Consider the following 14,664-nt stretch of genomic DNA (forward strand, 5'->3'; position numbering starts at 1 on the left):
CCGCGTTCTGCGCTGTGCGCACCTGAGCCCGCGGAGCGCTGCCGCCGCGCTTTGCCCCGCTGCGCGCTGCCCGACTCCGCGAGGGGTTAACGAGCGCTTCCAGAAGTTGGCAGCGCTGCGGTACCTACAGGCGTGTTCCGTGACTGCAAATGAAAGAGAGAGAGATGAATGCTGTGATTGTAAACGGGAGAGGTGTTGGCTGAAATTTCCAGCTAGAAAGCGATCCCCCTGTAGAAGTGGGTTGGCTGCGGAAGGAATCACCTTCTGCTGATATTCTGCAGCCCATCCCGCTGCTTCGGCAGCCGCTCTCTAATCTGCGTGGGGTGCGCGGGTGCTCCTGCTGCAGCTCTCCCTCTGTGCCGGCTGCTGGAAGCCTCCTGTGTGCGTCTGACTTCTCTTCTGCCGAGTGGAGCCGACGTCTCTGCTGTCCGTAACGGCTCTTCCTCTCCTCCTGTCTGTGCTTCTCCATCCCCAGGACTTGCTCCTGTCCGTGTTTCTCTCTCTCCCTATTTCCTCTGCCCCGAAGCTCCCACGCGGATGTTGGCGTTGCCGTGCTCTGATGGCTGCCGGGCGACGGCGGTGCTGCTCACAGACACTGCTTTTGTATTTAAAAAGGTTGACACTGATAGTAGCTTGTACATCAGTTCAATGGTAAGTCGGTCTGCCAGTGCGCTGGGGTCGGTGCCACTCAGTTCTGTAAAGTCCTCCCATCGATTTGAGGTCAGTGGCTTCCTGAGGGCAATGGCATGGATGTGTCAGAGCTCCTCCGGCGACTGTGTTTGGTACCCAGGAGGGTAACTGTGCTCCTCCTGTTCTCCACTGCTCCATGAAGAGAGAGACACAGCCATAGCTGCTCCTGCTCTCTGTAGAATCTCTGCGGAACTGTCAGCTAAACCTCACAGAGGTCCCTGCTCATAACAGACCAGTGTATATGTGTTTATCCATGGATACGAAAGCTTAGTACAGGCTGACCTGAGTTGCTCACAGATACATTCATACCCAGGTACAGCCAGCATACATATGTAAGGTTGGATACAGTCTCTGCATGCTTCTGCCTCTGGTTGCAAACACGTGCATGTATGCATGCTTGCAGCCTGACACCGCATGGCCTGCGATGCGTGCAGGGTGCATGCCCCCTTCCCCATCCCTGGCACCCGCTGACCCTGCTGTCTCTTCACAGACGTGGATGAGTGCGCCCTGGGGCTCGATGACTGCCACCCAGATGCCATTTGCCAGAACACCCCCAAGCTGTACAAGTGCATGTGCAAAGTGGGCTACACCGGTGAGGGGAAGAAATGTGAAGGTAATGTCACAGAACCTCTGTGCTCTGTGTCAGCAGTGGCATCCCTTTCCCTCCCTGTAAGATCCTGAGGTATTTTACTGAGCTGATAGCACCAGCAAGTCTAAGTTCCCTGTGCAGGTGGGAGCTCCAAAGCAGGAACCACATCTCTCTGTGAAGACAAAGGCAAGTATCAGCCAGAGATGCTGGGGCAACACTCTCACTTCCATTAAAAATGTTCTGGAGGTCCCACGTACAACTGTGCATGGTCAGCACCTTGCTTCCCTCACCTACGCTGGCTGCGGTGAAGTATATGGGGCTCCTTCAGAGTTTATTTGTAGCTGAACCGTGACAAGAGGGGAAAGGAGCACTGTGATACATGAATGTGTGAGAAACGCTTCCTGCCAGCAGCAGAGGCAGAACATAGGTATATTATGAACAATTTGCTGTGGTCTCCCACATTGTGGCACATCTTCTTTTATAAATTTTGCTGTTCTGAAGCAAATCATCCATGTTAAATGCGTGTTAACATATTTGGATTTTGAATACTTTAAAGATTTTGGTGTGAGCGATGCCCTTCAGCACAGAGTTCCCCAGAATAACTGTATGAGGTGTCCATATGAGCTGTCAGTCAACTTGAGTTCTGCCATGATGGGGCATGAGAGCAATCTGTTGATACAAGTGTTCTGACTTTTACTTGCGTACTGTCACCCTTTGATCGTCTCATCCTACTCCTGCCTGTTGCAGAGAGCCCAGAACACAGCCTCTGACTGTTCAGAGGGCCTTCAGATGGAGCTTTATGCCATCCCTTCATCAGGCAGCCTTGTAAAGATGAGATTACTAAAACTTACGATGATGTTACATGTGAAAATGTGAGATATTCCTAAGAGGACAAAATAGAAAATTAAAAAATTGTATCTTAAAGTGAGGAGGATGATTTATTCTTCAGGATAATCCTAAAATCAAAATACCTTCTCTATTTCTTCATTACAAAATCAAAGAGAGCCAGTTACACGGCTTTTAACCTCGCACTGTCGCTTGGTCTTACCACTAGTTTGTTGTTTAATCAGCAGCCTTAAAATCTTGGGCTATAAGATAAATCCACACAGAAACTGCAGGGTATTTTGTCACGTTTTGCAAACGTTCAGCATGTAACGCGTTAAGTATGGTCTATTTGCAAGACAATGACCGTTTGGGGCAGCAGTTGATGTTGACATTTACATGGTCTCATCACAAACTGTCTATAACACATCCATCATACCGACTTTTGCTTTATTCGCTAGACATTGATGAATGTGATAACGACTTCAATGGAGGCTGTGTCCACGAGTGCTTCAACATCCCGGGGAATTACCGCTGTACCTGCTACGATGGCTTTATGCTGGCTCACGATGGCCACAACTGCCTGGGTAAGGAGTGTACTCATGAACATGGAGTCTGAGGATGCTAAGGTAACAGTAACTGCATCCTGAGCAGGTGGTGGTGACCTGCTGCGCTTCATCAGCTTGGCTGGTGGAGAATGGTGCTCACAGATCGAGGGCTTACAAAGCCTTACTAGCACTGGTGCCTACTAAGTCTGCAACTCTCTCTTCTCTCATGCTCTTTCTCCTTTTTTTTTTTGCTAAGTTTCTCTCTCCTGCTGCACACCATGCATGGATGTTCCCTGGCAGAATTCCATGCCAACATCAATCTTAGGAAACTTGCTCCCACAGCGTGATTTTAAGACTGCAGTTGGCTTGACTGGGTTATTTCCCACCGGTTAAGGGCACATCAGAAGGGGCTCAGACCATCCGTGGGCGACATTAGAAAAGCTCTGGAGTCTCCAGTGGGATTGTGTTGAGCTTTACCTACTGAAAAACCACAGATTGACTTTGTTAGAGTGTAAGCTGAGCAGAGAATGAAGTTGCCAAATTCCAAGTATTTCACTAAAGAAAGCAGAGAGGGAAGCAAAGTATCTGCTGATGCTTTAACATATTAGGAAGGACGTCTTATTTTTCTCTGGCGCCTTTGTGTAAACACACCGGAGTTCAGATGAGGTTACCAGGGAGGGCTGAATGCGCACTAACGCTTTGCCTCTTACAGTGGCACCAAAGGGTGCCATTCTAGAACATGCTTCAGCTGACTTGTTTGGGATCAGTAGGGCACAGGCATAACTTAGACCAAAATCTACCACCTGTTACATTGCTGGGAAGCTGCTCAGTATTGCGTGGCAGACTTTTCAAAATAGAATGCCACTGACATACAATGAAGTTTTCAGCACTGACCAGCCAATTTTTGAGATGTGATGTAAACTTTAAATAAATATTTTGGCATGCAGCAAATTGGATCACATCTTCTCTTAATCTGTTTATTTACTTTGTTCACACCATGGTCGTTCCCCTCTCACCCTCATTTTTGAAGATCTCAGCTGTGTTCCTGGGTTTTAGCCAAATAGACAATTACTTGTTGGAAAGAGATGATATTTTGTAAGCTTTCCAAAGCCTGTAAGACAGAAACATCTGCTGGAGTTCAAAACTGTGGTACTGAAGGCTTATGGTGGCTGTTTATTCATGATTGTTTGCACATTCACGTCACTGTAGAGCTCTAGAATACTCTGCTTCTCTGTGATAGGCATATGTCAGCCACTGTTGTAGCTATGAGCAGGTCACATTCTTTTGCATCCAATTGGCTTACTCACTGCCTTCAGTAGAAATTAAATCTGCTGTAATGCTACATTATGCTTCTTACTAAAAGCCTTTCTCTTTCTCCTTTTTTTTTTTTTTGGAAGGCAGCTGTTTTATGCCAGAAATACCGAAGTGTTAAATTAAAAACATTGTGCTATTATCACAGGAACAATGAACAGAACGGGGAGCAAACATGGTATTCCATAGGAACTTACAGATGGAATCAGTGCTTTCCCTAAGCAATGCTTTGCCTTATTCGTGTTTTTTTTTGGTTTTTTTTTTTTTTTAATTAAGATACTGAGCATTTTTGCTTCTTGTTCAAACTGGCATCTCTGGAAATTGGGATAGGAATTTTTAATTATTTATTTTTTTTTACTAGTAGAGGTTACAAAAGTCTGCAGCAACTAAAGGATTAAATGCTGAAGATCTGGAGTTTTTATGAACATCCTGTTGTTCAGAAGGTTTTTCTGCTCTTTGTTTCTCTTTGTTATCTTACAAATAGAGTGTTTCTATGTTCTCTAGTATTGTTGAAATTCAGTGTAGTTTAAAATCAATGTTCAACCTATTTCCAGGGCATGTGCTTTTTTTGTCCTTGACTGTGGTTAGGCAACACAACAACTCCTTGATGGTAAGCTAATAACCTAGGGTTGAGGGAGGAGGATAACAGATCAAACTGAGTGTCAGAACTGATGTGATGAGTGACTTGTAGCTAGAGTGAAGGTAAGGAAGAAGAGGAGGCAGGTTTTATATTTAAGCCAAATTGATTTTGGAGTTGGTGTTTGATTTTGTTCCACCTTTGCATCAGAATGAGGATTTTATTGAAAACTACCTTATGCTGCTTGCACAGGTTTGGAGCTGAAATTGTGTCCTACACAGACAGAACTATGCATGGGTGCTCAGACTAGACATAAACGTGCTAATTTTCTTAGTAGCTCCTGTAGCTGCTCCAAGACAAAGTGTACATTCCCTATGGAATATGGAGCTGTGGTGGTACTTTGCTTCTGACTGCCCCAAAACTGCTCTGCTGTTGGTTTGCTTGGCCGGGATTTCTGGGAGCATGGTGACTGACTGGGCAAACTTGCAAGCAGGGGAAGAGGAGGAGCAAAAATATACTTTTGCAATGGTGCCGAAACAACAGGCTGGTCTAAATTGTCTTAGCTGCCTGGTGTTAATGGCCTTCAGTTGCACCGGGGAGGTTCCAGTTGGATATTAGGAAAGATTTCTTCTCTGAAAGAGTGGTGAGGCACTGGCACAGGCTGCCCAGGGAGGCAGTGGAATCACCGTCCCTGGAAGTGTTCAAGAACCGTGGAGATGTGGCACTGAGGGACATGGGCACGGTGGGAGTGGGTTAGGGTTGGACTTAGTGGTCTGTTCTAACCTAAAGAATTCTCTGATTGCTACAGGACAGGTACAAATCTGATCTCTTTCTCTGTCTTTCAGATACAGATGAATGCATGTTCAATAACGGTGGCTGCCAGCATATTTGCGTCAACACCGTGGGGAGCTATGAGTGTCGCTGTAAGGAAGGCTTCTTTCTCAGTGACAACCAGCACACATGCATCCACCGCTCGGAAGGTACTGGCTGCTTCCCTTCAGGCACCAAGCAGGAGTTTTTGACAAAAGTTCACTCCAAAGTCTCTACAGCAGCTTCAAAAATACTTTGAGTTTGAATTTTTCAAGGCTGAGAAGGGTCTTGAAGTCCTAATTCCTTTTAAAAAGAACAGAGTGTCAGGATCTTCTAAGTGACTTTGAAGGCACTTCATATCCCTTCTGTCCCTTTGATCCCATCTGTATGTCTGCATGTTGTGGCTCTAAAAGGCAGTACTACTGTACTCCTAGTGTACTTTATGCTTAGTTGTGTAGCTGAACTACATCCTGATACAGGGAGTGGCAACAAACTGAAGAACAGTGAGCTCTGACCATTTCCACTTTGGTTCCAATACCTACATTACCCCTAGGTACCTTTTAGATTCCCTGTATAGTGTTTAGGTTTTGGCTAGGAGATTTATAGTTTGTCAGCCCCAAAGGTATTCAAATCTTGTTCTTTGTTTTGAGTAAAGCCTTTATGAAGCGACCTTTGAGAGATCAGAGAGCCTTGGATGTCTAATTAGATATCGGGTTGAACAAAATTATTTTGGATGCCCTTGAGGAATACTTTAAAGTGGTTGCTCAGATCGGGGATTTGTCCATTGAACTGTATGGTGAGTATCTTGCTCAGAAGTATTTAAGGCTGCAAAGCTTTCTTTAATCTAAGGCTTATCGTTGGCATGACTATAAGAGGAATCTGAGCATGAATAAACAAATCTCACTTTAAAAATCCCCATACTGAAGAGATCAGCCTTTATAGACATATATGGCCATCCAGAGATGCATGCATTGAGATGGCTGTCATCTGACGTAGCAGAATTGATCTTTTGTTTGAATTTGTATTATCAGCTTTTCTGGTACCAGGGTTGGTCTCATGGAGGTCGGCTGATACAGGGCGATTTCTCAGGCCATTGCTCAGAGCAGCAGGCTGCAGTGGCAGGGCAAGGCTTTTCCCTTCACGTTTCTGTGTTTGCTAGCAATGGTGTATGTTTGTGTGCGTTGATGATGAATCCAAGAATGAAAATCAGTTGCTTTAACTCCTCATCTTGTCCGATGCCAAGAGAGGAAAAGCATCCAACTCTTCTTATTTGCTGCTTCTTGAGTATAATCTACTCTCTTGAGCTAACAGCAATAGTATTTCCTGTCGTTAAGAATTGTACCTTTGGAATTCTTGATACTGAAATACAGAAGTGTTTTTTTTGGTTCTTAAAACTTTTTTCAGGTCATAACTCTGTGACTGTTTACCCCCTGCCCCTTCCTGCGCTACTATGAAGGAGCTCTCCATGGAATTCCCCACTATTTTTTCTCTTGGGTGGGCAGGTCTGCTGTAAACCAAATCTAACTGCTGTATCTCTCCCCTCACTTTGTTCTCTCCTTTGCCACCCGTTGCTAAGTCTCTGCCTTGTGTATTTATCTGTCAGTGCATATCCTTTATTAGTCCTCTCTTGAGACGTCGCAGCATTGATCTAAACAACATTTGCCACCTACTGCCTAGCCCACCTATTTAGTTTTATTTCTTATCTGTAATATAAGTCAGTATCTCCTTCCCTGTCTCTGAGCCCAGTTAAGAGTGCACACTCTTCTTAGTGGTCTGCAATACTGGAAAACGAGTGAACTGTAGATTGAAGAAATACTGAGGCTTGAGGCTGCTGCATTTCTTCTAAGGACCAGGATAATTAGGAAGCCTCAGGCACACATACCCTTCTGATTTTATTTGTTCTTATCTCCTGGGTTCCGTGTCACCTATTCCAGGACTGTGACATGGAACTCAAGGTCAGGTAGCTATCAGAGGAGAGTTTGATAATTCATTCAAGTTGATTTTCACCTGGTATGATTGTGTTGGTCTAGCATTTCTCTCTAGTGTGGGACTAGACCACAGTGTGACATAAGAACAGCTCTGGAACCATGTGACCTGGAAGACTGTGCATCTGTGATGGAGTCTGCTGTCAAACAGTGCTTGGAGTTGTACGTTTCTGTTATAGATCCTTGTAAACTGGGGTCAGATGGAAGGTGAACTTTTCTACCACCTTTGGAAATGTGCAGCAGATTGATACTAAATGCTAGGAGGTGTGGATGTATTTCTCCTCTATAAAATGCTCTCTTTCAGATCAGCTAGATTTTGGTGGATTTGGGCACGTACCTTGTTCCACAATGGACACTCTGATATTAAAATGTGTGCTGGTTTGGAAAGTGCATTTCTAGCTTTCTGTGGAGGCCTGATTGAACTCTGCTAGCAGTTCTGCAGAAATGAGCAATCCCCACTTCAGCATTTAAACCATTTGTCTGATATCAGTGAACTTTTCTGAACTACCTACTTAAACAGTTTCCTCCTTGGTAGATCAATTGAGGCAAAACCAAAAAATTCCAAACCAAATGATGACAACAACTTTGTTAACAGAAATTAAGCTGCTAATTCTCTTAATGTGTTCTGACAACGCTGAGCTAATGGACCAAATCATACTGCATGTTTAAGAAGAGAAATGTCACAAAAACACAAGAGTTAATGAGGCTAATTTGTGGTCTCATGAATTGTCCCATTTCTTGAATGACAGCACATTAGTGGATGGCAGCTTTCATGTGGGCTCCTTGGGCTGTGTCTGTGTGCTGCAGGATTTAAGTGTCATTGTCTCGTTAGGCCTCTAAGAGTTCTCGCTGTGGGAAAGGAATCAAAAAGCCAGTAGAGCAGAATAATCCAGGCTCTGCAACATCCATTCTTTTGTTACTTAAAGCTTTCTTAACAGAGAAAGGGTGCTGTAGTTGGTTGTGTGCCAAGCAAGGACCTAACTGAAGTAATGAGGTAATGACAAGGAGCTGACCTCTGCTTGCCAATACAGTGGTTTTATTTTCATTTATCAGTGAGCCTGCAAAAAGCTCTGTGGAAGTTTCAAAAATATATAGGATGTGGTGCTGCCCCTTTTTAGCAGCGTAGTCACAGCTTTCATTTCTCTGATTGTTGCTCACTTCAGTTGGAGTTCTTTGAGTTGACGTGGGAGCAGACTGGCAGAGGGATAAGCCCTGGGAGCTGGAGTATGTGGCACAGAGTCTTTTCAAATGAGGTGTTCCTGCCAAGAAGAAAGAGAGCACTTGGGTGTAACGTGTTGTCTTGCTAAATGCACCAAGGCAGAGCATTCAATGCACTTGATAGAAAAGGTGTGTTCACAGTATACCCAAGGAGAGCGTTCTGTTTCCTTTTCCAGTTTTGTAGCAATAGCAAAGGCTTCGGCAAAACCGTGGTGTTCTGATAAAGCAGCTAGTAGCTGTGTATTTTAAATTGTGGGCATACAAATTATGATACTGCCTTGCCAATGACCATGGCATTGGTTTAGCTGAACCACAGCTAAGGTGAAATAAACCTTTACATTAATTCTAGGAACCATTTCTATCTGTTTAATTGACTCTACATTTTTGCAGGGGCCATACAAGACACTGTGGCAGTCACTGAGTGGTGGAGCATGAAGAGCTTGTAACTATCAGAGACAAAAATGATGTGATGTTTTTATGAGGTGCACCAGGAAGAAGAAAGCCACTAGTGTCACCTTGCTGCTTCTTTGGGTTTCAGCAGATACTGTGCACCAAATCAGTGTCCCACTGAGAGGTGTGCAGAAATACAAAATGGTGTGATAATCCCCAGTGGGATTATTTAGAAAGGTTTTGTTGAAATCGGGGAAAAAGAAATTAAGAGTTGACGGAAAAAAAAATTGCCATACAGCGTAGGTACAGCTTGCATGTCTGCCTGCTCACCACTTGGTCATTGCTGATGGTCCTTGGCTTTGGGAATCAGCTGTGTAGGCTAGTGATTGAAGTGGGAATGATGGAGGAGACCTGATAGCGGCCTTTCAGTATCTAAAGTGAGGCTATAAGAAAGAAGGGGACGGACTGTTTAGCAGGATCTGTTGTGAAAGGACTAGGGGAAATAGTTTCAAACTAAAGAAGGGGAGATTTAAAATGGATATAGGAAAAAAGATTCTTACAGTAAGGGTAGTGAGGCACTGGCACAGGTTGCCCAGAGAGGTGGTTGGATGCCCCGTCCTTGGAGACATTCAAGCTCAGGCTGGATGGGGCTCGGAGCACCTGATCTAACTGCAGGTGTCCCTGTTCGTTGCAGGGGAGTTGGACTAGATGGCCTTTAAGTGTCCCTTCCAACTCAAATGATTCTATGATTTGTCTGACATCTTATGACGTTCCTGTGTCTGACGAGTCTTCATTTTAATTGGATAATTAAGACCTTCACTTTAGGCTTTGAACTTGCCATGTACCAACCACTGTGCATTTTTTATTGAAGGTTTTATAACCACTGGTATAAAGTGAGAGCATTGCATGAGAACGTAGATGCTGCACAAACCTAGGACTGCTGCTTTTTGACTTTGCAATCAAAGAACGTGGACACAGGAAAGATCACAGCTGGAGAAGCCTTGAGGCCACTAGCTTTGCAGGATTGGACTTTCTGCCTTTTTAGTATGTAAGCTCATGCTTTTTGCCCTAATGCTGTGGAGCCTCCCCAGAAGTAACGTATGATGGCTGTCTATATTGGGCTGATCTTATTTGCTTGTTGCCTGCACACAGAAATGCTGAGGATGCTGATGCTCTTGCCTTTGTTCTGTTTTGCAGAAGGCATGAGCTGCATGAATAAAGATCATGGCTGTGCCCACATCTGCAGAGAAACACCCAAAGGAGGGGTTGCTTGTGAATGCCGACCAGGATTTGAGCTGTCCAAGAACCAGAGAAGCTGCATTTGTATGCAACGTTCTGCATATGGTTATGGTTTTCCAAAGTAAACAGTGTTCTGTTTGCGGTGGTCTGGGATTTGATATGTTACAGCAAAGCTGGTGTGACACGCCTAAAGACAGCTTTTGGGGCTAAACCAGAATCAATAGCTTTGCAGGACACTCTTGCACCAATCTATAATTTGCCAAAGAATATGTAGTTTGGGAGTTGTACCATCATTTAAGTTCAGCTCTACAAGAGAACAGTGCACTGCTTGACTCTCAGAGTTTTTGAGGAAGTGGACATGATAAGAAGGTGTATTGGATGGCCAGATGGAGACAAAATGGGGTGCTGTCTTTTAAAGATGCTGGAAGTACTTGCGAGGTCTAATGTATATTTTCTTCCCAGTAACATGTAATCATGGAAATGGTGGCTGTCAACATACATGTGATGATGCTGATAATGGGCCTATTTGTGGATGTCACCCCAAATACATCATGCATATGGATGGGAAAACCTGCCTGGGTCAGTATATAGAGAAGAGGAGTAGTGTTTGCTGATGACCAAGTCAAGAGTGGTTTGACATTACTGTGTGTTCATGACTAATGTTCCTCTTAATAGTAGAGCTAGAGAATGCCAAGGAATCCAAAACTAAAAAACGTGCTAGTGCATGAGTGAGTTGGTTGGGTCCAGGCAACTTATGCTTCCCTATGTAAGTAGCTACCTCATACTACTGCAGCCTGTAATTAGTGCTGGTCCCTTCGAAACACAAGGCTTGTCACTAACCGAAGAAGATTCCCTTCTTTCCAGGATTTCTAGTTCAAGTTTCTTATACAGCATGAGCCAGAGAGTGTAACCAAAGCAGTACATATATGAAAACCCCAGAACTCTGAATTCAATTAAAGGACAATTTCTGAAAAGCGGTTATCCAGTAAAGAAAGCACTTGAGACCTATAAACCAGTCTCTGGGAGACTTTGTTGCCTGTTGATTGAAATCAATAGCTCAGGCATAACTGCTTGTCCTTGTGTTAGTCTGTAATAGATGATGACAGCGTGATTGTAACAGAGCAGCTCATGGCTGTTCATTTAGTTCTTTCATCTTGTTACTGTTCACCACATCAGTACTGCATTTTCTGTTTACCAAACTTGAGAATACTGAAACAGGCATGAGTTGCATGGAAGCAGCCACATATTCCCATGGCTTTGGCTGAAGGGTCTTCATGGTTTTCTTCCTTACTTTTTTTTCCTTGTAAATATTTTATTTCTGCCTAATTAGATCCAACTGTCTCTGATAATTCAGTGTGTGACGTCACCGTTTTCTTGTCTGTGCATATGGATATGAGATTTCTGGTCAGGGCATATTTGCTCATCTGCTTTTTTCTCATTCCTTGCAGAGAGGGAAGAGGCTGCTGTTGAAATTCCAGAGGGAAACACTACAGCAGGAGCTGATGTGGACAAGCGGGTTAAGCGACGGTTACTCATGGGTAAAAGTGCTTATCCAAAATAATTTTGCTGTTTGCTGCTGAAACCTTTTACATTGAGTAACTGTTCTTTTTTTTTTTTTTTTTTTTTCCAATGTGGCCAAATTAGTTCTGAGCTGAATTCTCTGTCCCTGGAGGTGTTAAAGGCCAGTAAGAATGGGGCCCTGGGCAGCCTGATCTATTGAGTGGCAGCCAGCCCACGGAGGGGGAATTGAAACTAGATGATCTTTCAGGTCCCTTCCAACCTAAGCCATTCTGTGAATTCTGCTTGAGGTGCTGTAGTACCTTTTAAGGACAGAATGTTATTACATAAAGCATAAGAAGCTATGTACATCGTTTGTGATTGTCAGCAGGAAGATCAGGAACTTACCCTCAAAGTACTGTGTGTTTCCATGGTTCTACTTCACTATGGGAGCACAGCTCAGTCCCTTCTGTACTACGGTTGTTCCAGGTGATTGTGGAGGGGCCATGTTTCACTTGCTTCTCTTCAGCTGAGAGTACTCTTGTGCATGGAATAGAACTGGCCTCAGTGATGAAAAATCCAGAGGCAATATGTCAGTCTGCAGAGTGTCCACAAAAAACTGGACACAGCTGAGGCAACACATAGATTTGGCAGTTGCTTGTGCACGACGGCTGCTCTGAAAGTATTGCCTCCTGTTTTATCATGTTGGCCCACAATTGTCAGAGGTGGATGTCAGTGATATGGCAGAGGAGGCTGAACCTTCCCACCAATATCCCATTACAGTTTGTTGCTATGCAACAGATGGCAGCAGAGGGGCAGTCTGACAGAATGGCATCTGACATGGAAGTGTGGATGAAGCAAAGATGTGTCATTGAATTTCTCCATGAGGAAAAAATCACACCCACTGACATTCATCAGTGATTGCTTGATGTTTCTGGAGACCAGTGTGTGGATGTGAGCACAGTGAGGCCCTTAGAGTGAACTCTAGGCTAAATGCGGTTGAACATCAGTGTGCTTGGAACTGTGCCTTGTATGATGTGATGTTTCTTACCTTTATAATATCCCTCAGCAAATTTTAGTCGGTTTTTGTTTGTTTGCTTGTGTTGGCTAGAAACATGTGCAGTTAATAATGGTGGCTGCGATCGTACGTGTAAAGATACATCTACCGGAGTTCACTGCAGCTGTCCTGTTGGATTCACACTCCAGTTTGATGGGAAGACATGCAAAGGTGGGTTTTATACTTGTGTACGTGTGTGTACTAACAGCTTGCTGATACTCATCTCCAAATGAAGGTAATCCAGCGTGTGGAGGAAAGCCAGTATTTGTAATGTGATCCTAGGAGGCACGGCAGCCAGAAGCGATGCAGTTTCCTTGTGAGAACACCCCAGTACACCATATGCAGAAATGCACACTGCTCTCCCCTCCCAACCCACCACTTTCTGTCCCCTCTCCAAGATGGCCTCGTTGCGTATCTGTGAGGGTTGGAAGGAATAGAGCTCAGAGATGTAGGTTTGTAGGTTCTTAGAAGCATATGGTCCCATTGTCTCTACCCACAGTCAAGTGGGTATTACAGAAATTTGTAAGTAAATGTTAGAGTGTAGTTCAGAGAAGCCTGAGTAGAGTTAATGCTGGTTCAAGCAGTTCTAAGGATAATTAGAGTACTGGAAAGGAGAAAAAGTGGTGTTTGGTAATATATTGGAACATATTTTCCTATAATTAAATGTTAAGATTGTAATTAAATGTTCTGCTAGGCAAAAAATGATGGAATCCCCATGCCCGAGTCAATTAACTGTAGATAAAAGACTCATTTTAATGTTGGCATGGAAAGGACAGATCAGGAAGTCCCTCGAGTCACATTTCTGCAGGGCTTAGTAGGAGGAAATTCTGAGAGAATTCTGAAAGGGCTGAAAGCTGTTGGAGAGCATTTAAGTTAAGTGTTTCCAAACAAAGCTTATGGAAATGGTCTTATGTGCGTTTATGTACTGAAAGGTAGCCGACAGAAAAAAGATGAATGAAAGCTGTAACGCAGTCGTGAGGCTGAATGGACGAGGTCATTCTTAAGAGCTGGATCTAACTTCAAGATTTGTAATAGATTTATTAGATTCTGTTTCTGGGCTTCTCCCCACCAACTGAACGTGACTATTTTCTGGAGCTGACAGTGGAAGTATGTGGAATGTATTCTGCTCACTCATGGTTTATCTGTTTGCTTGTTTTTGTTACAGACATTGACGAGTGCCAATCCAATAACGGAGGCTGTGATCATTTCTGTAAAAACACTGTTGGCAGTTTTGATTGCAGCTGCAGAAAAGGGTTTAAATTATTAACAGATGAGAAGTCTTGTCAAGGTATGTACGCTGGAGAGGCAATAAAAGTAGAACAAATCGGTGTGGTTTGGACATATACTACAATGATGAGGTGATAATGGACTCCAGAATAATTTCCGTTCCTCAGTTTTTGTTTTTTAAAAATTTTTTTTAAATTTCTGAAACAGCTGTTGAGTTAATACAGTTGGCTTGATACTATTGTAGGAGGTATTTTTAGTGGCGTAATGATATAGCATCATATTAAAAATACCCTTTTGAGGATAATGCTTATTTTTTCCTCCCTACTATTAATGTTCTTAATATAATTTACAGGGAGAAATAAAGCCAGTATCTCTCTGTCCATGCATAATGTAGTGTCACAAGAATTTTAGGTGCTCTTGATTAATATAACAAACATTTAGTGCCCTAGAAAGTGATGGAAATGTCATCATGTTACCATTCAATTTAGGTCATGAGGTCCATGATTAGACAATTTTACTAACTGTAATTTACAAAGAGGATGTGTGCAGAATGGTTATAATGCCAAGGAAAGTTTTCACTGGAGAAAACAGATCTCAGAAGCTTTTGGAAATTGACATTGAAATCTAGACGTGCGGTATAGTGGATCCATGGAACAAATCACCCAATTGTTCCAGTCCTCTCTCTTCAGGTTTATCTCAAGGCA

At 43.6% G+C, this 14,664-nt stretch overlaps 1 protein-coding gene across 1 annotated transcript in view; it reads left to right on the plus strand.

Annotated features, from left to right (window-relative positions):
- The window catches only part of SCUBE2 (signal peptide, CUB domain and EGF like domain containing 2), a 38,759-nt gene continuing 24,632 nt past the window's right edge, over window positions 538–14,664 (plus strand). Inside the window, exons 1-9 of the mRNA XM_021402126.1 lie at window positions 538–667; window positions 1,181–1,303; window positions 2,563–2,688; window positions 5,383–5,517; window positions 10,138–10,263; window positions 10,642–10,758; window positions 11,628–11,717; window positions 12,788–12,904; window positions 13,899–14,021. Of these exons, the coding sequence (XP_021257801.1) occupies window positions 538–667; window positions 1,181–1,303; window positions 2,563–2,688; window positions 5,383–5,517; window positions 10,138–10,263; window positions 10,642–10,758; window positions 11,628–11,717; window positions 12,788–12,904; window positions 13,899–14,021 (1,087 nt within the window). The remainder of the gene's footprint in view (window positions 668–1,180; window positions 1,304–2,562; window positions 2,689–5,382; window positions 5,518–10,137; window positions 10,264–10,641; window positions 10,759–11,627; window positions 11,718–12,787; window positions 12,905–13,898; window positions 14,022–14,664) is intronic.

Source organism: Numida meleagris, chromosome 6 (genome assembly GCF_002078875.1).
Source record: "Numida meleagris isolate 19003 breed g44 Domestic line chromosome 6, NumMel1.0, whole genome shotgun sequence".
Lineage (NCBI taxonomy): Eukaryota > Metazoa > Chordata > Aves > Galliformes > Numididae > Numida > Numida meleagris.